The 26,546-nt window shown below is 38.7% G+C and overlaps 1 protein-coding gene across 1 annotated transcript in view; it reads left to right on the plus strand.

Moving 5' to 3' along the window:
• The window catches only part of UBR7 (ubiquitin protein ligase E3 component n-recognin 7), a 34,336-nt gene extending 13,131 nt beyond the window's left edge, over positions 1-21,205 (plus strand). Inside the window, 7 exon segments of the mRNA XM_043980588.1 lie at positions 991-1,156; positions 1,158-1,199; positions 1,527-1,667; positions 1,669-1,677; positions 2,237-2,417; positions 6,651-6,712; positions 19,022-21,205. Of these exon segments, the coding sequence (XP_043836523.1) occupies positions 991-1,156; positions 1,158-1,199; positions 1,527-1,667; positions 1,669-1,677; positions 2,237-2,417; positions 6,651-6,712; positions 19,022-19,114 (694 nt within the window). The 3' untranslated portion in view covers positions 19,115-21,205.
• Positions 21,206-26,546: the final 5,341 nt, after the last annotated feature.

Here is a 26,546-nt window from a genome sequence, read left to right on the forward strand (position 1 = left end):
AACCCTTTCTCTACCACCCAAGACCATAGTGGTGCTTACTGCCTGTAACACTCATTTGATAAGAGAGTGTGTGTTCTACCGTGGTGTGGTACAGGATTTGGAGTGGGGGGTGGGGGATATAGATTCAAATCTGCCCCAGATACTTAGTAGCTGTGTGATAATTAGTCAAGTCAATTAAACTCTGAGAACCTCATTTTTTCTTCATCTACAAATGTGTATATAATATTTTGTACTACTACCTCACAGGGTTTGATTTCAGAAAAATGCTTTGCAATTTAAAGCATCATATAGATATAAATATAGGCTATTTTGAATATATGATTATATTATTTATTGAATTATTATATTTTATGTGACAATCATCTACCTTCCTAAATAAATTAGAAGATATTTTTTTTGAAGTCGGGGACTTTTTTTCCTTTTGTATAACGCCAAAGAACTTAATGTAATACCTTGTACCCAGTAAATGCTTAGTAAGCGTTGATTGGTTTATGGGGAGGGGGGGAGACACAGCTCAATTCTATGTTGTCTTTTTTTTTTTTTAGTCTATGTCCAACTCTTCATGACCCCGATTTGGGTCTTCTTGGCAAAAGATAGTGGAGTAGTTTTATCATTTCCTTCTCCAGCTCACGTTTACAGATGATGAATTGAGGCAAACAGGGTTATTAAATGACTTTCCATAGTAACACAACTAGTAAGTGTTTGGGGCTAGATTTGAGCTCATGAAGATGAGTCTTCCTGACTCCAGGTTGGCAGTTTTATCTGCTGGGCTACCTAGCTGACCCCAAAAGCCCATGCCTATTAAGTTGAAAGTAAGGCTATTATAACTCTTAAGTGTAGGAATTAGTTGTTGGTTTTCTTTTCATCATCTCTCTCTGATTTATAGAGGTTTCTCCCTTCCTAAGCTCTGCAAGTACTATTGTCACAAGACAGAAGAATTTTTTTTCTGACAAATGTATGGATAATTATCTCCTAGTACCTACAGTTCACCAAAATAATAACTGCTGAAGATGATGGGGTGCTGAATGTGGATGGAACAGAAGATCAGAAAGTCATCAAGGCTGAAAATGGAGCAAATCATCAAGAAAGTATCCCAGAAGAGAGTGTCCTAGAAAAGGGAAAAGATGTCAAGGAGGAGAATAAAGCAGAGCACAGTTGATGAACCATCTACTAGCTCTGGTTCTGAATCGGATATACAAGTAAGAATCATATCGATGCTAAGTGGGGGGTATTATGGACTATGAAAAAGTCAAAGCTTAAGGAAATTTAAACTTTAATATGCAAAGCTAAAACATTATATGGACTAATTTGATATATAAATTAAATGTTTCATTATAATTACTGTAATTAAAATATAGATAATTTATTATGCAGCTATATCTCTACTAATTTAATGGTGTTGTAGTAATACTTTTATTGTTTATATTACTTTGCACCCCAAAAGAATACAATTTTGCAAAATTTCTAAGAAATGAAACTAGTAGTTTAAAACAGCAACAAAAATTTGATGCTTCACTTTAATCTAGACAGTTTCTCCAAAGGAACATCAGAATACAGAATCCCATTCAGGCTGTATACTACAAGATCTGAGGACCAAGAAGTATGTGAAGCAAGATACTGCCACCTATTGGCCCTATAACTGGCGCAACAAGTTATGTACCTGTAGTGGACTGTATGGTGATTACTGTTTACTTAGGTGGGAATAGATTTTTAAAATGAAAAGAACTGAAGGCATATTTTGATATTGATATCAAGAATATAGTTATTAGCAGAAATTTAGGACTATGTAATATTTTCCTTTGACTCTTGTTCTCCTATGAATTTTGGTTTAGAACACAGGTTCTTAGAGGATTTTAATATAATCTGTTCTTTGCTCAAATTCTTTCAGCCTCTTGACAGATGACAGACTAATTCTGAGGTATTTTAGTAAGAACCATTGATTTAGTAAAACCCCTTGTTTATACTAAAAATACTAATGATTCTGGTGGGTCTTGTGTTACAAGGCTTGAATAAATGTTTTGTGTTGTTCTTCAAATAGCTTTTTTGGTTTCTAATGATCTATAATTGTAAGGAAATAAAACATTCCCTTCACTGTAGGCTTTTAAATATCTTACCAGCTATTCCCAACTTCTCATTGATTTAAGTTCTATTCATCAAATGATAATTTATTCCTTTTTCATGAGATTGAGCTTTGAGGGTAGCAAATTCTAATGATAATTTTATTTTATCTTTAAAGAAAATGTATGCAGATCTAGAAGTCTTATTCCTGACAGATAAATATGACACAGTCCTGGCTTATGAGAACAAAGGCAAAAGTGACCAGGGAACAGATAGGAGAGACCCTTTAATGGATACACTTAACAGCATGAATAGAGTCCAACAAGTGGACTTATCTGTGGTAAATATTATCTCACATGGTCGAATTTGGGGATTTTTATTAAGCATATTTCATTATATTAAACTGACCTTTACAGAGGCCAATGTAGTAGATGTCATTTTAGTTTTTAATAATATCATGAAAAGGCAAGCTTGGCAGCTAGGTGGTGAAGTGGATAAAGCACCGGCCCTGGATTCAGGAGGATCTGAGTTCAAGTCCAGCCTCAGACACTTGACACTAGCTGTGTGACCCTAGGCAAGTCACTTAACCCCCACTGCCCCACAAAAAAGAAAGAAAGACAAAGGCAAGCTTTTTTTCCCCTTTCAATTACGTGTAAAAAAGTTTTTTTTTAACATTAATTTTTAAATTGAGTTCCAAATTCCCTCCCTCCCCCCTCCTATAGAAGGCAAGCAATTTGATATAGATTATGCACATGCAGTCATGCAAAACATTTCCCTTTTGCAAAAGAAAACACAGACCAAAAAAAGAAAAAACGAATAAAAAGTATGCTTCAATCTGCATTCATATTCAATCAGTTCTTTCTCTGGAGATAGATAGCATTTTTCATCCTAAGTCCTTTGAAATTGTCTTAGATCACTATATTGCTGATAATAGCCAAGTCATTCACAGTTGATCATAAAAAGAGCTGCCGTAAATATTTTTCCTAGTTTTTTTGCTTTTCTTGGTTGTATTGGGGGTTTTTATTGCAAACACTTATTAATTTGATATAACTAAAATTATCCATTTTGCATCTCATAATGCTCTCGTTTGGTCATAAACTCTTCCCTTATCCATAGATCTGGTGGGTGTAAAATTTTCCACACTTCCCTAATTTGCTTATATCACCCTTTATGTCTAAATCATGTACTTTTTTTTTTTTTTTAGTGATGCAGTTGGGGTTAAAGGACTTGCCCAGGTCACACAGCTAGTAAGTGTTAAGTATCTGAGGCCAGATTTGAACTCAGGTACTCCTGATTCCAGGGCCGGTGCTCTATCCACTGCGCCACTAGCCACCCCCTCGTGTACCCATTTTGACTTATATCTTGGTATAAAGTGTCTGTCTATACCTAGTTTTTTGCCAGTGTTTTCAGTTTTCCCAGCAGTTTTTGTCAGATAGTGATTTCCTGTCCTAAAAGCCTGGATCTTTGGGTTTATCAAACAACTAGACTTACTATGGTCGTTTACCACTATATATTGTATACCTAGTCTATTCCACTGATCTACCACTCTATTTCTTAGCCAGTACAGATTGTTTTGATGATTACTGATTACTGTGTTGTAAAACAGTTGGGATGGGGGGGGGAGGGAGGGAGGTGAGCAGGACAGCTAGCGTGAGTGGATAAAGCACCAGGCCCTGGATTCAGGAGGACCTGAGTTCAAATGAATAGTTGCTATCTGTGCAGGTGGCTACAAATCTAATGAGTGGTTGCCAGTGAATCAGAAGGCTTTAGCAAGAGTTTGGACTTTTAAGCATTTATTAAGGAGCATAAGAATTTGGTGAGGAGAGAGAAAGAGGCCAAGATGCCTTTATCTATCTAAGGGAACCAGTGTCTCAGCTCCATTCCCCAAGAGGTCCCTGCAAAAAGAGAGAGAGCCTTGCCCCTTCTTTGTCCCAGAAGCCTCCTCTCCAACAGGAAAAAGGGTTCATCCACACACATAGCTCCAAGCTAACTGGCTGGTAGCTCTGATTGACAAGTCTAACAGGCGGGCTCTACAGAGACAAGTGCCTGGGTGCCAGCAGGCCAGCTTCCGGACACTAAGTCACATGTCTCCTCCTCAGGCCAGAGCTCACAGTGTTCCTCCCAGCAGGGGTGTCATTCCAACTCTCACAAAATCCAGCCTCAGACACTTGACACTTACTAGCTGTGTGACCCTGGGCAAGTCACTTAACCCTCCTTGCCCCACAAAAAAACCAAAAACAGTTTGATGTCTGGTACTGCTAGGCCACCTTCCTTCACATTTCTTAATTGATTCCCTTGATATTACTTGACCTTTTGTTTCTTCCAGATGGATTTTTTGTTATTTTTTTTTTCTAACTATAAAAGAATTATTTGGCAGTTGGTATGGCACTGGATAAGTAAATTAGTTTAGGTTGGATTGTCATTTTTATTATATTGGTTTCCAGCTACTATGAGCAATTAATTACTTCCAGTTGTTTAGACTTTATTGTGAGAAAGTGTTTTGTAATTATGTTCATATAGTTCCGGGTTTTGTCTTGGCAGATAGACTCTCAAGTATTTATATTGTCTGCTGTTATTTTAAATGGGAATTTCTCTTTCTATCTCTTCCTGTTAGCCTTTGTTGGTAATATGCAGACATGCTAATGATTGGGGGGCATTTTTTTTTTGGCATATATTTTTTTATATCCTCCAAATTTGCTGAAGTTTAATTATTTCAGCTAGTTGCTTCTTCTAGAATTCTCTAAGTCTAACATATTGTCTGCAAAGAGTGATAGAAAAGGGCAAGTTTTATTGAAGGTGTGTTATTATGGCACTATCTATCACTGTGGTTGCTTAATTTTTTTAATTTTGCACTGGTTTTTGGCTGCATACTTGAAAAATAACAAAATGTGCTATTTTGAATAAGTGTGGATATAGAAGTAACAGAAAATGTAATATAAAAACCAGTTTCATCCATTTTTTTTTCATCTAAAACGATTTTTGTCCAATGCTACTCAAATCATGTCACTGTCCTGATATGTGTTCTTCAGTTTGCTCCTGGTGAAAAACAATCCCACTTTTGTTACGAATTTCTACTAGTTAGGTAGAATTATAATTTTTAATTAGAAATGGAATTTTTGCTATTCCTGTGCCTTTATCCCTCCCCAGCTCTCTCTTATCCAGAGTAACTTCAACAAATTCCACCAGAATTCTACTTTTTCTACATCTGTTGTTTTTGTCTTTAAGCAAACCTCCAGCCTTCAGATTCTTTCTTTTGGTTTTTTTGTTTGGGCAATGAGGGTTAAGTGACTTGCCCAAGGTCACACAGCTAGTGTCAAGCGTCTGAGGCTGGATTTGAACTCAGGTACTCCTGAATCCAGGGCCAGTGCTCTATCCACTGTGCCACCTAGCTGCCCCAGATTCTTTCTTAATGAGAGCCTGCTCCCTCTTGCTGTCCCACTCCCCTACCAGCAGTTAACTTGGACCAAGCCCTTTCATTCCAGTTGTAGTGCGAAAAAAGCAACTGGAAAGCCTGGGTTTAAGTCCCAGTTCTGCTACTTAAAAGTTTTATAACTTTGGACTAATTGTTTAATCTCTGGGCCTTAATTTCCCTATTTCTAAAATGGAGGATAGTCTTTTAAGAATCTTTATAACATCCTGTGAACCTAAAGTTTTCTTCCTCTAAAATTTTCTTTTCCCCCCATTTGTCATATACTTACCTAAATATGTTATGAATGCTATTAAGTGAAGTATTATGTGTTTGTGTATTATGTCAATTAATATAAATTGTTGGAGTTTAATTTCCCAAAAGGTTCTTTGATCTCATAAGCTACATATGATTCTCATTCTCTCTCTCTCTCCCTCCCTCCCATTTCCCCCCCCTCTGCCCCTGGCAAGGCAGTCACGGTTAAGTGACTTACCCAGGGTCACACAGTGTCTCAGGTCTGATTTCTACTCAGGTCCTGACTCCCAGGCTGGTGCTCTGTGCACCACCTAGCTTTCTCTCTCCCTGTCCCCCTCCCCTTTTTGACATTATTTTTTTTTTTCTTTGCGGGGCCATGAGGGTTAAGTAACTGTCAAGTATCTGAGGCCAGATTTGAACTCAGGTCCTCCTAAATCCAGAGCCGGTGCTTTAACCACTGCACCACCTAGCTTCCCCCCACCATATTATCTCTTTATGATGCATTCTTTTCCCTACCAGCAGAACAAAGTATAGTAGAGTCCAAAGTTTTCAATGGACATAATTTTATCATGGGTATAGTAATATGGATTTAGAGACTGAACATATGATTTTATCTGGGTTTTCCCAAAGATTAGATTTATAGAGAAATTAAAAAGCCTTCAACTAATTTCTCAGCTAATCGCATTTGGAGTTAGATCTCTGCTTTTTTAGGACCTGGGGTTCAGGAAATAAAGTTGAAGGGAGTTCAGAAGAATTTAAGATAATATTTAGAATGAACTTCTAGGTTTCATCTAAGAGAAATAATTCGGGTTTAAAAAATATTACGCAAGTCTATTCAAACACAGTGACAGAGAGGTTGTATCTTATAGCAAATGCATCTTCACTGAAGTTAACCTGAGTGTGTGTGTATATTTTTGTTTTTCTCATCTAGAATATAATGATTTAAAGACTGAACTTAAAGACTATCTCAGGAGATTTGCTGATGAAGGAACGGTAAGAAAATCAGTTTTTAAAACATTGCTTTGAGTTTCTTAAAAATGTTTTTTTCTTTGACAATTTAAATTATCATTTGTGCTATTAGTTTTGCAAGTTGAAATCAGATATGTTTCTGGGGTGATAAAATTCAAGGTCAATCAGCTAGAAAGGAAACATTTTATTAAAAACTAGGATATAAAATAATTTTCTTCTTAATAAGAAAATCTTATCCCATTTGCCTTAATATACATTTATGACCTGACACTATTAGTCTTAGCCCTGCCTATAGACCCTGAAGAACCTAGGTTTTTCTACGTATCCCCAAATTCTTTTTTTTTTTTTAGTGAGGCAGTTGGGGTTAAGTGACTTGCCCAGGGTCACACAGCTAGTAAGTGTTAAGTGTCTGAGGCAGAATTTGAACTCAGGTACTCCTGACTCCAGGGCTGGTGCTCTATCCACTGCGCCACCTAGCTGCCCCATCTCCAAATTCTTAACTAGGAACTATGGGGAATGGATTGATATCATACAAAATTGCTACATTTTTCCTTTTTCCTGAAAATGCAGAATTTCATCACTGGGTACATTGTTCCCTCTTCCCTGAGCTATGATACTTTCAGGCATCACTCCTCTCTTCCAAAAATACCATTCAGATAAAAGTCTAGGAAGTTCTGCCTTTGTCGTTGTTTTGGTATGTGCCTAGTCTGAGGTATGGGGAGCATATTCCTCTGTGATCCTGTTAACAGTTTAATTGTGTTTGAGCTCATCAGTTCACCATGAAGCTTGATATTTTAGAATTCCTGTGACCCCTGTCTTGAACAGTGTGTGTGTGTACACATATGTATAATTGATCACATATGTATAATTGATGGTTGTCATCATCCTAAGAGTTTATATATAGCACTTTAAAGTTTTCAGAGTCCTTCACAGATAATCTCTTATTTGATCCATATTTGCTCTAAGTGCTCTAGGTATATGATGTTGGGATATAGAGCTGAATGGGGACTAACTGTAGTTCTTGTCTTCTTGAAAAGAAAACTCTAGTACTTGCTTTCTTGAAAAATTTTCTGTTATCTGCTTGTTTGGCAATCACTTACATTGATTTCTTCATCATAAAGAGGTAAAGGATGTGCAGATACATCACTTTCTGGGTGGTATAACATGACTGCCTTTCTGGAGTTTTTTGTTTTTGGGGGGAGTGTTGAGGCAATTGGGATTAAGTGACTTGTCCAGGGTCACACAGCTAGTGTTAAGTATCTTGGGTCAGATTTGAACTCAGGTCCTCCTGAATCCAGGGCTGGTGCTCTATCCACTGCGCCATCTAGCTGCCCCACATGACTGCCTTTCTTTCTTTCTTTCTTTCTTTCTTTCTTTTTTTTTTTGATGAGGCAATTGGGGTTTAGTGGCTTGCCCAGGGTCACACAGCTAGTAAGTGTCACAGTGTCTGAGGCTGGATTTGAACTCAGGTACTCCTGACTTCAAGGTCCTGTGCTCTATCCACTGCCCTACCTAGTTGCCCCCGATGACTGCCTTCTAAACAGTATTTATGAATCAAAAGCCAAAGTAAGTTTTCTACCTGTTGGTGTGGGTTTTTTTTGTTGTTGTTTTTTTTTGACCACCCAGAAAGGCATCTTGACTTGCTTTCATGGCCTTTTAAACTTTATAGCAGCTTTCAAAACATTATTAGTCATTTCTTTATCACTAACATAATCAACCACATGTATCTGTTCTCTTCCTTCAGTTACTCTTATTTTCTTTTAGATTCTGAAGGAGGAATGTTCCTTCAAGCATTATCATATGCAAAAAAAAGTCAGTATTTTGTATTAGACTTCTCTGGGGCACATAATTCCCTAGTACCTGCCAGGTTAGAAATTGGCAAGAATTGCTAAGAGACACCCATTTCATTAACATTCTAAAACTGTTCAGGGGATAGACTGCTCAGAAATGTCACAGAATTTTTATCACATATCTTATATTGTAGTTGGGTTTTTTTTCTATGTATATCTCCCCTTTAATGCATCATCTCGATTTCAGTTGAAAAAGCCATTCTTCAGGAGACATGCATCACTTACTGTGGAGGAGAGCTATCTTAGTGTAGTGGAAATATTTAAAATCAGAAAACCTGGGTTGAAATTCTGGCCTTGCCACAGATGATTTATGTCTGAGTCTCGGTTTCCTCACCCATAAAGTGGGCATGATAATGCTTGTGTTACCTGTCTTATAGGTTTGTTGTATGTATTCAGTTAGGTAATGGATGTATAATGCTTTGTAAACCTCAGAGTGCTGTATAAATGTTACCTTTTGTTATTATCAACTGCATTTGCTCATGCAAATTACATGGTTTTTCAGTTAAAATTGGGCCTCCTCAGAGTTTTAAAATTGCAAACCATGAAAACATGGTCTAGGTACTCTAATTTAGGAAGCTACCAAGTACAGCACTGTTAAACAATTTTAGAAGAGTAGACAACTGCAGATAATTTGAACAGCTGACCTTGCTGAGCCTTCCTGTCATTAAAGAGAGTTGAACCAGTGCTGTACTGATTCATCAGCGTTTTATTCTATTTGCCCTTTTTGTGTCATATGCAAATTCCTGTCTTCTCTTTTAAGCTTAATGCAGCTTTCTTATTCTGCTGCCCTTTATCTCACTAGAAGAAGCTTGCTGTCTCTGTTATACAGTGACTTTTGTACAGCTATCACTCTGTCATGCTGCTTTTATGGATGATGCTGGCAAAGCCATATTATATAGGGTGACTTCTAAGATACAATTGTGGCTCTGTTTTGCTCCTTAAATGTACACTGTTGTACAGATTACAGCATTCTATAATACTTATTATGGCTTTCTTTATCAGTGTACTATTAGAGAGACTAGTACTTAAGTTTCCCAGTAGCTGAGGTGTATCAGGTGTGTCACTGGAATGTCTGGCATATTGCAATTCAAGTGGTTATTTGCCACATACAATAACATGTCCTGTGCCTTCTGAAACAATCTTGGTTCAGGTGCCTGTATCCTATCCAGATACAAGATATTCTGTGCTTTCGAGAGCTTTTGAGATGGAGTTTGATGATACCCCACCAATTTTGGAGTTCTATATTCTGGAACTCCATTTTTCTGATTCTGACAGTATGTAATGTTTGGTACCATGGCTGCTAAACTCTTAGATTCTTTCTCTGTCTTCTTTCTTCCTTTTTGCACTCTGCTTCTCCCCTGTTTTTTGGCTTAGAATGTTAGTCAGAGGGGCAGCTAGGTGGCGCAGTGGATAAAGCACTGGCCTTGGATTCAGGAGGACCTGAGTTCAAATCCAGCCTCAGACATTTGACACTTAACTAGCTGTGTGACCCTGGGCAAGTCACTTAACCCTCATTGCCCTACAAAAAAAAAAAAAAGAATGTTAGTCAGATTATGATTGGCTTTAAATCTGCCAGAAGAGTCTTTATTTGACTCTAGAGATAACCAACATTTACTGAGCAGGGGAGTGTTGTGTTCAAATCCATGCTTTAGGAATATCACATTGCTAGCTGTGTAGATGATGAATTGGAAGGTAGGGGCACTTAGTAGTGCAAACAAGAGGTAATGAATTCCAGAAGCGGAGTGGATGGCTGTATGATCAGAGAGATGGAGTTGGGTCAGAGCATTGTTGTAGAATTAGGATCAGTGAATTGTGGTTCATCAGGGGATGCAGAGTGTGTAGGAGAGAAATCAGGGAGTCAAGGATAACTGGGAGACTGCCCTCTATAGAAAAAGGCAAGTTCTGAAGGAGGGCTGGGCTTGGGAGCAAAGAATAATGAATTTTGTTATCCGATATGAAATATAAAGAGGACACAAAGTTCAAGGCCCTTTTTTCTGAATGCTTTTGTAGTACAGAAGGAGAATATAATCTTTGAACTCAAGGCTATGAGGAAAGCTAAAATTTAATACTGTTTTGAGGACACTTAGTCCATTCAGTAGTAGAGATCTCGTATACCCCTTATCCATGTTATCCTGTAAAACCAGTTCTTGTTACATCAAAAAGTGCCTCTGTGAATATTATTGTAGGTATGGCTCTCCCCCTCTCTGTCCTTGACCTCCTTTGAGTATGTGCCAAATGGTGGTGTCTCTGGGTGAAAGGATATGATATATTACCTTTACCTGGGGGTGATGGGTCACACTTAAAATGGACTCAGAGGAAGCTCAAAGTCTCTTGATGTTGTCTAGATACCAGGATAGCACATGGACTGCCCATATTCTTCCATCACTTTCTGAAGTCCTTTAACACCTTGAACAATTCTTGGTTGGTAACATTGCTGCTTATTTTATTACATAAAGTTGAAAATCTTCTGCTCAAACAAAACAAAACCAATTAGAATCAGAAGGAAAACTATTAACCAAGAAAAAAATCTTTGTAGAAAATTTAGCTGATAAAAGTCTATATATACATGTAAATATATATGGAATTGATTCAATATTAGACAAAAGCTATTTGCCAATAAATAAGGTTCAAAGAATATGAACAGACAGTTTTTTGTTTGTTTTTTTTTTTTTTAGTGAGGCAGTTGAGGTTAAGTGACTTGCCCAGGGTCACACAGCTAGTAAGTGTTTTTGTTTTTGTTCTTTTTCTGGGAAATGGGGGTTAAGTGACTTGCCCAGGGTCACACAGCTAGTAAGGGTCTGATGCTGGTTTGAACTCAGGTCACTCTCTGAATCCAAGGCTGGTGCCTTATCCACTGCGCACTCTAGCTGCCCCCAGCTAGTAAGTGTTAAGTGTCTGAGGCCAGATTTGAACTCAGGTACTCCTGACTACAGGGCCGGTGCCTCCTATCCCATCTGAGCCACCTAGCTGCCCCGAACAGACAGTTCTTAAATGAGTGAAATGTAAGGCTCTGAACATATGAAAAAGGCTCCATATTATTCTTTTTTCTTTTTTTCTTTTTTTTTTTCTTTTTTGCAGGGCAATGGGTCAAGTGACTTGCCCAGGGTTCACACAGCTAGTAAGTGTCAAGTGTCTGAGGCTGGATTTGAACTCAGGTACTCCTGAATCTAGAGCCAGTGCTTTATCCACTGTGCCACTTAGCTGCCCTCCATATTATTAATAATAAAAAGAAATTGAAATTAAAATAATTGAAGTTCTCACACCTATCAGATTGCAAAGATCATAAAAGATGAAAATTGTAATTGTTGGAGGGGTTGTGTGGAGGCAGGCATACAAAATGAATACACAGTTAATAGAACTGTGAATTAATTGTTCTAACCAGTTTGGAACTTTACCCCCAAAGTTGCCAAACTTGTGCATGCCCTTTGACCTCGGGTCACCACCATTTAGCACATTCCCAAATGGGGTCAGGGAAAGGGGGAAAAATCCAAGGACAGAGAGGGGAGAGCCATACCTACAATAATATTCACAGAGTCACTTTTTGATGTAACAAAGAACTGGTTTTACAGGATAACGTGGATAAGGGGTATACAAGATCTCTACCACTAAAATCCACAACAATATTCAGAGCAGCACTTTTTTTGTTGTAGCAAAGAGCTGGAAACAAAATTAGGTGGCTTTTAACTAAGGAATGGCTAGACAAATTATAGTTTATTGATATAATAAGATTATGTGGCACTGTAAGTAATGGTGAATATAATAGATTCAGAGAAATATGGAAAAATTTATGAGCTGATAACAAAGTGAAAAAAAATCACAGTGGTTAACGTTAATAGGAGAGGGAAAAGCTTTGAAAGACCTCAGGACTCTGACCAAACAGCCAATCATGATTTCAAAGATCTGTGATTAAAGTTACTTTCCACCTCTTGGAAGAAAAGAAGAGGGACGAAACAAGATGTGCAATCAGGTTTATATCAGGTGCAGTCAGCTGGTCTTGTTTTGCTTGACTATACATTTTGTTACAGAGTAAGATGTCTAGTTGGCGACAGTAGGAGATACTTTAATAGTGGTAGTTAGAGACGTGGGGAAAAAAGAGAGCTTCAATAAACATTTTTAATGCATGGAGGAAAAAAGAAGTGCAGACAAGACATAAATAGACTTAATTTGTTAAACTTTACATATATTTCTTTTTTTGGTTTGGTTTGGGTTGGGTTTTTTTTTTTGTTTTGTTTTTTTTGTGGGGCAATGGGGGTTAAGTGACTTGCCCAGGGTCACACAGCTAGTAAGTGTCAAAGTGTCTGAGGCCAAATTTGAATTCTGGTACTCCTGAATCCAAGGCCAGTGCTTTATCCACTGCGCCACCTAGCTGACCCCCATATATTTCTTTTTTAAAAGAAAACTGATATTTTATATATGTACATATACATGTATACACACACACACACACACACATATATAAAATCCTCTCCTTTCTAACTTGAAATGTTAGTGTTTGTTGATGATTGATAGGTTCATAATTAAAAGAAATATTTCTTATTAAAGAAGTATACTTCTTTAGGAGGAAATATTTTGGGAAGATATCCTAGGGGCAGCTTCCCTCTCACCATACCAAATAATAGGGATAAAAATAATAAATTCTTACTCCACAGCCCATAGTTTTTGGAACCAGAAGCCCCTGTTTTCCCTAATTCCCACAATGTCTACCGACCCTGTATACTCCTGAGTCTGTATTAGTTTTAGGCAACTTTTGCAGTCAACTTCTGTGAATTCTCCCCCTCGGGTGGGGCCACTTCCTAAATCAGGTTTGGGCCTTGTGCTAGGTATTCCCATTCTGGGAAAGGATCCTCCCCATAACTCATAGCTGCAGCATTTACAGGAATTTGATTTTTATAGTGCCCTTGGGAAACACCAATTTCCAGGGTGAGTTTAGGTAATTATACTGGCCCCAAGGCTTATGAAGAAGAAAAGGGAGTGTTTGTGGAAGAATGTGGAACCCTGGGGAGATGATTTTGGAGGAGGGAAAAGACCAGAAATGAAGTACTGAAAAAGAATATCATGTTTCTAGAAATCATATAGAAAAATTGCTCAGAAATAGGAGCAGATTAAGTATAGATCAAGAGAATCCATAGAACACTAACAGAAATCCCAGATTTAATTCACCAAGAAGTCTTGTGGTCAGATTTCAGAACTAAAATATCAAAGAACAAATTTTATATGTAGAAAAGGGGGAAAAAATCAGTTCCGAGGAAAATTAATCAGAATAACACAACATTGCCTTGTGGTTCAAGAAATCAAAGAGGGTAAAATAATACATCTTACTCCAGTAGATCAAGGGAAATTGTTCCTCCTCCCCCCAAAAAAAACCTCAAAATAAAACATACCCTGCATGGCAACACTTAAATATCTAAGAAATTAATTGAATATTCAATAGAGGGACGAATTTGAATCATTCCTTCAAAAGAACCCACAGCTGAGCAGATTTTTCAAAGTACAAATTGACCCAGCAGGAGAAAGTTAAATACTTTCAGATGATAATGAAAGATTAAGAAATGAAATGTTTGTTTTCATGCGGCTAACACTGAACAAGGTCATGAACGTGTGGGTAGGAATTTCTTTGATTTTCAGTAGAAAAAAAAGGAAATGTTCAATATCTTGGTGACAGTGAGAAGACACTGGAGCGTTAGTGAACTAAAGAATTAATCTTGAGACTAAATAGCATAACAGGAACATTTAGGATAATAGTAGGTGGGAGAAGTGAAATAATTTAGAAAAATCTCATCCTTTCATTAGTAAACCAGTGTTGATGGTCAGATAATACAGAGGAACACTCTTTTGTATGTGAAGAGGGTACAAAACAGGTGGTAAGAAGACCAGATAGTAACCAGGAAGCACTTGAGAGAAAGGGTGGATAAAGAGACTTTATATGTTCCTTTTGTCTTTTGTATAGTGGCACAGTAAGGGAAGATTAGAGAGGGAGAAGAGGGAATTTGTTTATAGACAGTAGATAGGAAAGGATGTGGCATCATCTCAGAGTGATCCCGAAGAGGAGGGAATGGCTGAAATAAACAACTAGCTGTGCTCGGATGGTTTGGATAATCCAGCAGATGGACTTTAATAAGAAGGAGTTGTGCATCTTTGTACTGACTTTACATTTCTGTTATTAGTGATTTGGAGTAATATTTCATATGATTGTTAAGAGTTTGTAATTCTTATTTTGAATATTGTTTCTTTATGGTCTTTTGAGCATTGGGATCATTTGATCCATTAGGAATGGCTGATCAGAGATTTTTGATGCAAAGATTTTTCCCAGTCAGCTGTTTCCCTGCTTGGCACAATTGAGTTGATTTTGTTTATGCAAAAGTTTTTCAATTTAAATTACATATCCATTTTGAGCTTATGATGGCATTTGCTTTAAGATGTTGATCTAAACCTAATTTCTTTTTCTTTTTGTGGGGCAATGAGGGTTAAGTGACTTGCCCAGGGCCACACAGCTAGTAAGTGTCAAGTGTCTGAGGCCGGATTTGAACTCCGGCCTCCTGACTCCAGGGCTGGTGCTTTATCCACTTGTAATGATTAGAATGATGCCACCTACTGGAGACTTGCTGTGGGAAAGCTCTGCCATGAGGAAAATGCCTCAGAGGCATTGTGGCTTTTCCTTAGCATCAGGAATTGATGTTTACTCATGGGTGCTGTCTATCAAGGCTACCAGCCAATCAACTTGAGGAGCCTCCTATTTTCTGGGAGGAGACAGGAAGGAGGAAAGGGAGCCTGCGCGGAGAGCTCTCTCTCTTTTGGGTTCCTGACTTGATGGTGGTGGTGGCGGCAGAGGACTTCACAGGAAATTTGAGGAAAGATAGGAATGCCAGGCTGTTGGAATTCTGTTCTCAATCTTTTTCTTTCTATTTTCCAATAAACCCTTAAAAACCTAAACTCATTGTATCAGTGATTTTAGTCAGTTTCCCCCAAAACTGGGGGAACAGATTAGAATCCACATTTAGAATCTTAAATTACACACACTGCACCACCTAGCTGTCCCCTAAACCTAATTTCTGCTAAGTTGCTTTCCAGTTTCCTCAGCAGCTCTTTTCAAATAAGATGTTGGGGGCAGCTAGGTGGTGCAGTGGATAAAGCACCAGCCCTGGAGTCAGGAGGACCTGAGTTCAAATCTGGCCTTAGACACTTGACACTAAGTAGCTGTGTGACCCTGGGCAAGTCACTTAACCCCAATTGCCTCACCAAAAAAAAACCAAAAAACAAACAAAAATAAGATGTTGTTCTCCAAGTAAAAATTGATAAACCTGTAGCATACCTACAAATCTTTCCCTTCTCTTAGACCATAAGAGAAAGCAAAATCAGTAATCAGAAATGAACAATGTGATAGCACAATTAAAAAGTAAAATACACAGACTCTATTATATATAATTGTATGCTAGCAAAATAAGAACTTAAAAGAAATGAATAATTACTTAAATAATACAATACCTAAATCTCCAGAACATGAAATTGTGATTTTAACCTAATTTCAGCAAATGAAACTGAATAGATATAAAAGAATTCCTGGAGGAGGGGAATTCACTGTGATGAAGTTGTATTTTATAAATATATAAAGATGGTTCAACATTAGGAAAACAACATAATTAATTGTATTAAAAAGAAAAAACATCCCAAATCATATAATTATGTCAATAGATGCAGAACAGACTTTTGGCAAAATACAACTTTTATTCCCCCCAAAAAAAAGCATAGATAGACTAGACTTTGAAGGGTCATTTTAATCAGTTTAAAAAACAACTAGGAGTTAGTATTACTTACAATAGGGGAAAACATCAGAAACTTTCCAGGGAAACATATGGGTAAAACAAAGATGTCTGATCTCTCCAGTATTATTTATTGTAATGCAAGAAATAATAGTAGTAGCAATAAAACAAGAGAAAGAAATTAAAGCCATAAAAATTGGCAAAGAGGGGACAGAATTATCCTTATTTGCAGATGATAAGATTATTTACTTAGAAAACCCTAGAGGATCAGCAAAGAAATTATTTGAAAAAATTGTTAGTTTCAAAAAGTTACATGATACAAAATAAGCACACAAAATTGTAATTTCTCTTTAGCAAGAATAATTAACAAAAGAAATTCCATCCAAAATAACTACAAGGGACTTAAAATATTTAGGAATCAATCTAAACTTTTTTTTTTTTTTTTGGTGAGGCAATTGGGGTTAAGTGACTTGCCCAGGGTCACACAGCTAGTAAGTGTCTGAGGCTGGATTTGAACTCAGGTACTCCTGAATCCAGGGCTGGTGCTTATCCACTGCGCCATCTAGCTGCCCCAATAAAAAACATTCTTTAAAGAAATAATGACACTTACTAGCTGGGTGCCCTTGGGCAAGTCACTTAACCCTCATTGCCCAACCAAAGAACAAAAAAAAGAAAAGAAAGAAAGAATGTCTTGAACATTTGGAGCACTATTCCTCATGTTGAGTTCACTACCATACTTTTTTGTGGCGGTGAGGGGCAATGAGGGTTAAGTGACTTGCCCAGGGTCATACTTCTTTTTCACTTAAAAAAAAAAAGTCCACGTGGGATTTGAGAGACATTTTAAATTATTTTTTTCATAGGTTGTGATGGCCTAAAAATCTATCACCAAAAGACAGCCTCCCCAGTGAACATTTTAATGCTGGTAATTTTTTATATTCAAGTATCAATAATTTACAAAGTAAAAAAAAAAATACAGGGGCAGCTAGGTGGCGCAGTGGATAGAGCACCGGCCCTGGATTCAGGAGGACCTGAGTTCAAATCCGACCTCAGCCACTTAATACTTACTAGCTGTGTGACCCTGGGCAAGTCACTTAACCCCAATTGCCCTGCAAAAAAAAAAGAAAAATAAATACAACTAATTGTATTGATAATATTGTTGGACTTTGTAAGTGGGAGACTGTTATGTGTGGTGTTTATTGTCTTTATCCATAAGAATAGGTTCAGTAGATGGTCCCAGCCTTTTGTCAAGCACATGGCTCACCCCAAGTTGTGTGTCTTTAATGGTATCATCTAAACGTTTCTCTAAGAATAGAGATTTCCCTGTGGGGAGATTTCCCCCATTGGCTGTGTCTGCTGCTAGATATGTGGTTTGCTCAGGGCTAAGGCTTCTGAGTTCTCATATTTTGTTTTTTGGTTGTTTTTTTTTGCGGGGCAATGGGGGTTAAGTGACTTGCCCAGGGTCACACAGCTAGTAAGTAAGTGTTAAGTGTCTGAGGCCGGATTTGAACTCAGGTATACTCCTGAATCCAGGGCTGGTGCTTTAACCACTGCGCCATCTAGCTGCCCCAGTTCTCATATTTTGAATGAACATCAGCAGTTGCTTCAAGGGCTGTGTGTGCAATCTCAAAATTGGTACATTTCTGGGGAACTGAACTTGGGTCAGCTACTCAGGAGGCATTTATGCCTCACTACTCCATCACACTGGGCCCAGAACAAAGCCCAGCATTGTAAAATGGATACTATCAATCCTGTTGTTCTCTCCTCTTGATTCTTCTAGCACGTTACTATGGTGTCATAGAAAAGCAGGAAATTTGGATTTGGGTCTTACCTGTGTGACCCTGGACAAGTCACTGAACTTCTTTGATCTTGATTTTTTGCCTGTAAAATAGTAGTTGTTGTTAGGAAAGTGCTTTGCAAACATCAGAGCACTATATAAGGTTTGCATTTTTACAAGTATTTACTACTGCTTCTAGCTAACATGTCTGTAAGATGTTACAAAGAGCTGTACATACGCTATCTCAGTTTGAGCCTCACAACTGCCCTGTGTGTTGGGTGTTATTATTATACACTTGAGGAAACTCAGGCTAAAGGAGCTTAAGTGACTTGCCCCAGGGCACACAGCTAGCAAGTGTCTAATGTAGGATTTGAATTCAGGTCTACCTGCCTTCAAGTCCAGCATTCTGTTCGACTGCTACCTTGTTGCTTGTAAGTATGGAAAATGAAATCCAGAAAAGTTACTGATTTCAAGTTCTGACTCCAGGCTTTTTTTTCCATCACATGTCTGGATTGTTGGCATCATGACTGTGACGTTGGCAAGGCACAAATGCTGATGCATATTTCACCAGCTGATAGCAGCCTCCCAAGCTTGATCTTTTTTTTTTTTTTTTTTAGTGAGGCAATTGGGGTTAAGTGACTTGCCCAGGGTCACACAGCTAGTTAAGTATTAAGTGTCTGAGGCCGGATTTGAACTCAGGTACTCCTGACTCCAGGGCCAATGCTCTATCCACTGTGCCATCTAGCTGCCCCAAGCTTGATCATTTTGATTGTGCTCTGAGTATTCATGGGTAGGGGAAGGCTGGAATTTTAATGACTTGGCAAGGGTAGATTTTGAAAAGCCTTTCATTCTCTTCTGGGGAAGGAGATAAATTTTGGCAGTATGTTTTTCCCCTTTGTTCTTTTATGACCGTTTTCTTCTAATTACTGCTTATTTCATTGTTAACCAACAGGTTGTTAAGAGGGAGGACATTCAGCAGTTCTTTGAAGAATTTCAGTCAAGAAAGAGAAGGCGACTGGATGGGATGCAATATTACTGCAGCTAGAATGGCATACACGGGCTTTTTCTTTCAGGCCAAATGGGAATGCTGCTGTTTGCTAAATAAAGGAGGCACATTTCTAACCGTTTGGTCCCCTTTTCACCACGCTCCTTTCCCAGAGGACTTAGCCAGCCTTCCGCTGTTCCTACATGCCATTACTTGAGTGACCAGAATGCATTTTCTCATTTCACTACCAGTGATCCCCATTGTGAACTCGGTTCAATGTAACTCTGGTTTGTTGACTCCCATTCCCCACTCCCAGTGTCCATTGTTTTTAGGTTTTAGGGGGTTTGATTTGGTTTTAAGAAAAGGTTGCCAGGATAATAGCCCCTTTTCTGCTGCCTAGTACTATAAGCCGGGTATTAACCCTGTTAAATTTTGGTGGTGGTTTACAAAGTGCTTTGAATTTTTGATATTATCAGGGATACTTAGGAGCCTACATTGAAAACCAACCTACTTTGACATTGTCATGTTTTAGAAATGCTGTTATCAGGGTCCCAGCAAATTATGTTCTCTCCAGACCTGTGCTGAAGCAAATATGACTATGGCAGACTATCCTACTAGGAGCTAGCTTTGTAACCAGGGCATATGGAAAGGGGAAGAAGACTCTATGAAAATGAGTAGAAAAGAAGATTTTGTGCTCATGGATGATTTTTTCTTAATGTTAAAAAAAATCAACACCCAGTTCCCTTTCAACTGTGATGGTATTTCCTTTGGAAGCTGGTCAAGTTTCCTACGTTTGTGAAATGTGAATCACCATGGGAAGCCATTTCAGTTAGTGGAAGGTTCCCTTTACAGCTTCCCACCCTCAGTTTTCGTGGAGTAAAAGCATTCATTGAGAAGTATGTAGCATTGAATCAGTGCCTCCCTCTATGTGAATCAGATTCTTCTTGGAAATAGATGATGGATGTGCTTTAGGACACATTAACTGCTTTGGGTTTATTAGGCCTTGTCGACAAAATATATGCTCACATAGAGGCCACATAGGTTCAGTAGGAACTGTTTTGGCAGGCCCATTCATGACTAGTATCTTAGTTAAGTCAGGCACTGGGCCTAGAATAAATCAAACTCTGCCTTTTCTAGTGGTTCTCGTATCCGTGACAGTGGAGCAGCGGGTCTTTGACTGGAAGATGCTTGTGCTTTCTGGACCTCAGGAGGGTTTGCTGCATGCCAGTGACATTTAGCATTCATTACAACACTGAGGATTCCACAGGAGGGCCTGCCATGGTCTGGTCAGAGCTAAGGCTCCTCAGGTGACCTTCACCTGGGCGTTATCAGGACTAGTTAGGAGGGCCAGGGTGACTGGTGGTTATGGCAAGGACAGACTTGTAGGACTGTTTTTATTTTTCAGGTAATAGGATTAGAGAACTTAGAGTTGGAAGAGAACTTAGAACTTATCTTAAATCTAAGCCTTTCCTTTTACTGATAAGGAAATAAGGCCAGAGAAGCAAAAGTGACTTGTTACAGGGTCACAGGTCATAAGTAAACACCAGAACTAAGATTTGAACTCAGGTCTTCTGACTCCAAATTCAGTGCAATTTCTACTAGTCTGACGGTTTGGGGGGGGGTGGGTTGACCTGTGGGCCAAGGCTGTATCTCTGTGAGGCCTAAAAGTTTGCCTCTTTCATTCATTAAACATTTTTTATAAAAGTACCCAAGGTGTGTGGATTCTGTGGTTAGGGATAAGCCACAGTCCTGCCAGTTGTTTCTGACCCAACGCCCCAGAGTAAGTTACTCACCTGGAAGGGATAAGCCCTACTTGAACTGGGCCTGGTTATTAACAGGATAAATCACCGTGAGTGCTGCAGGTCTCGATGAAAGAAAGGCACTGTTGTTCCTTCTTTAACGTTAACCAAAAGACCCTGTTTTATACCTGTTGTTCACAGCTCCTTTTCTGACTGACTTGCAGAGACTAATTTCGGTCAAGATGCAAATGTGCTCAGCGCATGTTTTATGCAAGACAGGAATATGATATTAGTTGCTTTAAAAATAATAAATTCTGGCATTGTATGTGCATTTTTGTAGAAATTGTTACTGGAATTGTAACTACGTACTTAATTTCAATCAAGATTCTGTACAAATTTAAATAAAACAAGTTCAGAAAAGATCTGTGTACTGTATCTTCAAATGAATTTTTTTGTCTCTCCAAACTGCAAACAAGTCTCACCATTGCAGGAGTAGTTCACATCATTGCAGTGAGATTCACATCAATCTAGTTTTTCTCAAAAGCATCGTTGTTGAGGTAAGTCTTTCCTCTTGAGCCCATCCCCCCACAGCTGCCAACATAATATTTCTAAAGCATCATCAGTCTTTTTAAAAATGTAAACATTTCCGTATTATTTTGTTACAAGTCTGGAGTAAAAAAAAGAAAAGTGAAAAATAGCATGCTTCAGTCTGTTCAATCTATATCAGCTCTTTCTTTGGAGGTGGATAGTAGGCGTCATCATTAGTCGTTTGGGGTTGTCTTGGATCATTGTATTGCTGATTCACAGTTCTTCATGGAATAATACTGCTGTTGCTTGTGTACCACATTCTTCAGTTTACTTCACTATGCATCAATTCGTGCAAGTCTGCAAATTTTCCTTAAATCATCCTGCTTGTCATTTCTTATAGCACAATAGTATTCCATCACCATCATATACCACAGCTTGTTTAGCCATTCCCCAATTGTTGGGCATTCCTTTGATTTCCAATTCTTAGTCACCACAAAAAGAACTGCTATAAATGTTTTTGGACAAATAGGTCTCTTTCTCTTTTGGGGGATGTCTCTAGGATATAAATCTAGCAGTGGTATTAGAAGATTAAAGTGTATGCACAGTTTTATAGCCCTTGGGCATAGTTCCAGATTGCTCTCCAGAATGTTTAGATCAGTTCACAACTCCACCAGTAATGCATTAGTGTCCCAACTTTCCAACATCCCACATTTTCTTTTTTTGTCATTTTAGCCACTGATAGGTGTGAGGTAGTACCTCAGAGTTGTTTTAATTTGCATTTCTCATCAATAGTGATTTAGAGCATTTTTTCATATGACAGCTCTGATTTCTGAAAACTGCCTGTTCATATCCTTTGACCATTTATCAGTTGGGGAATGATTTGAAAAAAGGTAGGCTCAGTTCTCTGTTGTCTGTCCGTTCTCAAAGATGACCATGACATCAGGAGGTGATATGCAGGTGTGTGGCAGGGCTGTGCAAGGTTACCAACCTCACTCCTCCAGAGCCATTTGGGTCCAGTGGCAAGATAAATATCAGAACTGGAGATGGCCCTGGATGTTTAAGGCAATTAGGGTTAAGTGACTTGCCCAGGGTCACACAGTGTCTGAGACGAGATCCTCCCAATTTCAGGACCAGTGCTTTATGTACTGCCCCAACTAATTCTTATATATATATTTGAAAAATAAGGCCTTTGTCAGAGATACTTGTTGCAAAAATTGACTCCCAATTTTCTGCTAAAGTAGCAGTCTCTTCTCTGTGCAAATAAACACTGGTGCCTCCAAGACTCATCTGTTTAGCCTTTCATAACCTGGCTCCAACCTCCCTTTCAGGCCTTCATGCAGTCTTTAGTGTTCCTCCTATGTGGCATCCCATCTCCAGGCCTTTGCAAAGACAGTCCCACATGCTTGGAATGCACTTCCGCTTCTCACCTGTTAGAATCCTAGTCTCGGTTCAGGTGCCACTCACAAGACTTTTTATCTGATCCTATTTGTAGATTTTTTTTTTGGCATATCCTTAGGTGTATATATATTTCCCTCAATAGAATGTTCGTTTCTTGGAGGCAAGGGCTGAGGGGTAAAAAGTATTGTTCCAGGGGCGGCTAGGTGGTGCAGTGGATAAAGCACTGGCCCTGGATTCAGGAGTACCTGAGTTCAAATCTGGCCTCAGACACTTGACACTTACTAGCTGTGTGACCCTGGGCAAGTCACTTAACCCCCACTGCCCCACAAAAACAAACAAACAAAAAACAACAAAAAGTATTGTCCCCATTTTGCAAATAAGGAAACAATCAAAAGATGGAGTGACTTGCCTATGGTCAAAAGCTGGCAGAGCCATGATTGGAGTCCCGACTTTTTCTACTATCTCATGCTCTTGCTTAATATGTCTGTTACTCTATTTGAGCTCTTTTTCCATTCTTGATATGAATAGCAAACTAGAGTTTTAGAAAATCAGAAGGGAGAATTAGCAATGTTAAGGCACTGTCTTCACTTTTCCCGTTGTGTCATAAAGCCCAATTGGCTTAAGATCCAAGGTAAATATACCTGCATTTCCCTGGCTTCATTACTCAGCCATAAGAACAAGTAGGAAATGACAGATTGGCATATTTACTATAATCATTTGTCTGGAACTTAGTGCTGTGTTTACACTACTGGCTCAGAGGATTCCCAGCCCACAGAATTGTATAGTTAGAAGGGGTCCTAAGTGTCTATCTAGGCCAACCCATGGCCAAAGGGAACCCTTCATACAACATATCCAACCTCTGCTCAAAGACTTCCTTTTTTTTTTTTTTTTTGAGTCAATGAGGGTTAAGTGACTTGCCCAGGGTCACACAGCTAGTGTCAAGTGTCTGAGACTGGATTTGAACTCAGATCCTCCTGAATTTAGGGCCAATGCTTTATCCACTGAGCCACCTAGCTGCCCCCTTGCTCAAAGACTTCCAATGAGGTAGAATCCACTACTTCCTGAGCAGCTCGTTCCACTTTCGTGCAACTCAAATTGTTAGGAAGTTTTTCCAGACATTTCCCTTGTTTGCCAACCTTGAGTAAATTGGGAAACATTCCAGTCACATTCTCAATCCCATCTACCGGTTGCTGAACCCAAAGAATCTCCCAAATGGTTGTAGCAGATAACTTTGCTACCCCAGAGTAATTCACTTTTGCATAGTGCTTTAAAGGATTATGAAGGCTTTTCCTCCTAGCATCTCTATTGAGTTGTCACCCCTTCAGTCCATCCTCCCCACAGCAGCCACACTATCACCCAATCTGGATGCAGATTTGTTGACTATAGTATTCTGCTCCCATCTCCAGCTGACTGGTTAAAAAAAAAATAAAAATCTAATAAATCTCTTTTGGACATGTGAGTCTTTTTTTTTTAATTAATAAAGTATTTTATTTTTTTCCCATTACATGTAAAGATAGTTCTCAACTTTTGTTTATACAGGCTTTACAATTTCAGATTTTTCTCCCTCCCTCCCCTCCCTCCCCCCTCCCCTAGACAGCAGGTAATCTGATATAGGTTTTATATATATATATATATATATATATATATATTATATATATATATATATATATATATATATATACACGCACACATATATATACACATATATGTATACACATATATATATATACACATAATAACATTAATCCTATTTCTGCATTAGTCATGTTATAAGAGAAAAATCAGAGCAATGACGACAAACCTCAAATTAGAAAAACATCAGCACCAAAACCAAAAGAAATAGTATGGTTCATTCAGCATCTATAGTCCACAGTTCTTTTTTGTTTTCCTGGATTTGGAGATCCTCTTCTATCATGAATTCCCTGGAACTCTTCTGTGCCATTGCATTGGTGAGAAGAATATAGTCCATCACAGTAGAGCAACACTCAATGCTGATGATACTGTGTACAATGTTCTTCTGGTTCTGTTCATCTCACTCATCATCAGCTCACGCAAGACCCTCCAGGTTTCTCTGAACTACTCCTGCTCATCATTTCTTACAGCACAATAGTATTCCATTGTATTCATATACCACAACTTGGACATGTGAGTCTTGAAGCAGGAATGAATTTTTTTTTTATAAAAGTATTTTATTATTTTCCAGTTACATGTAGAGATAGCTTTCAACATTTGTTTTCATAAGATTTCTAGTTTCAAATTTTTCTCCCTCCTCCCTCCCCCAAACAGCAAGCAATCTGATATAGGTTATACATGTACAATCACGTTAGACATATTTCTGCATTAGTCATGCTGTGAAAGAAGAATCAGAGCAAAAAGGAAAAACCTCCAAAAATGTTTTAAAAAGTTGAGATAATATGGTTCAATCTGCATCTAGATTCCACAGTTCTTTTTTTCTGGATTTGGAGAGCATTTTATATCATGAGTCCTTTGGAACTATCTTGGACCATTGTATTGCTGAGAAGAATCAAGTCTATCACAGTTGATCATCACACAATGTTGTTGATACTGTGTACAATGTTCTCCTGGTTCTGCTCATTTCACTCATCAGTTCATGCAAGTCCTTCCAGGTTTCTCTGAAATCAGCTTCTAATTTTTAAGTAAACTATAGCTAATTTTCCCTACACTTGGGACAGATAGACCACCACACATTAAGTTTTTACTTGTCACAATATACATATATGTGTCTATATATGTATGCATATAGACATACATATATACACATTTATATACATATATATATGTGTGTGTGTATATATATATATATATATATACACACACACACACACACAAATATTTATAGCAGCTCTTTTCTGGTGGCAAAGAATTGGAAATTGAGGGGATGCCCATGCATGGGATAGGTGGACTTGAGTCAGTTCAGATTCTGAGGATGGGGCTTGTGAGAAAAAGGGTAGCTATCTCCTCTCAATGTGGATATAACAGTCAGTCATACTCCTCCTGACCTGTTTGTAGGACAAAGGTCTCAGATCCCCTCCTCCCCCTCTGGCTAACAAAATCACATGGTTCAAGGAGCCTTGGTCTCAATAAGGTCTGCTCCAGAGTTGTATTCATATAAGGAAATATAAGGTTCATTCCTGAGTTATGCCCATACAAGGAAGAGGGGTGGGAATACTGCATTCCGATTAGCTAGTTTTTGCATGTAGATTGTAACCCTTGAGTAATCAGACCAGTGATGAAAAAGGGGAGGGTCCATTCGTGTTAGGGACTAGGGTATAAAACAGGGCCTACAAGCCCCTTTTCTTGGCACTCACTAGCCGTACACTAGGGTGCCTCCTTCTCATGAGAAGGAAATAAAGAGCCTTTGTCATATCCCTGTTGAGTTCCTGAGAATTATTGAGAAGAGGTGGGTCTTTTCCCTCACAGGTCTGGAAAGTACCCAGCCCCCAGTCCCTATTATGGTCAGATCATTTTGTTCATGTTTAATTCTATTGCTTATAATAGAAATCATGTATTTTGCCTTATTGAACCTGATGTACCCTGGTACCCCTTCCCCCTCCCCTGTCCCCCCACCTTGCCTACATTCCAAACCCCAAGTCCTTGTTATGCTGTTGTTACCAGGCAGGAGAAGATATCTCCTGTTAGTACTTATACTCCCAGATCTTACCTCTTCCTTTTACATTCCTAAGTCCTAACTCCCCGCTCCCGCCCCCCCCCCGCCCCCGCCCCATACCAGTTCCTGGTATCATCACTCCCTTCTTCCCCCTTGCCCCTCCTTACCCAGGGGGAGTGGTTTGGAGTGGTTTCACCCC

The sequence above is a fragment of the Dromiciops gliroides genome, chromosome 2, assembly GCF_019393635.1.
Source record: "Dromiciops gliroides isolate mDroGli1 chromosome 2, mDroGli1.pri, whole genome shotgun sequence".
In the NCBI taxonomy this organism is placed as follows: Eukaryota; Metazoa; Chordata; class Mammalia; order Microbiotheria; family Microbiotheriidae; genus Dromiciops; species Dromiciops gliroides.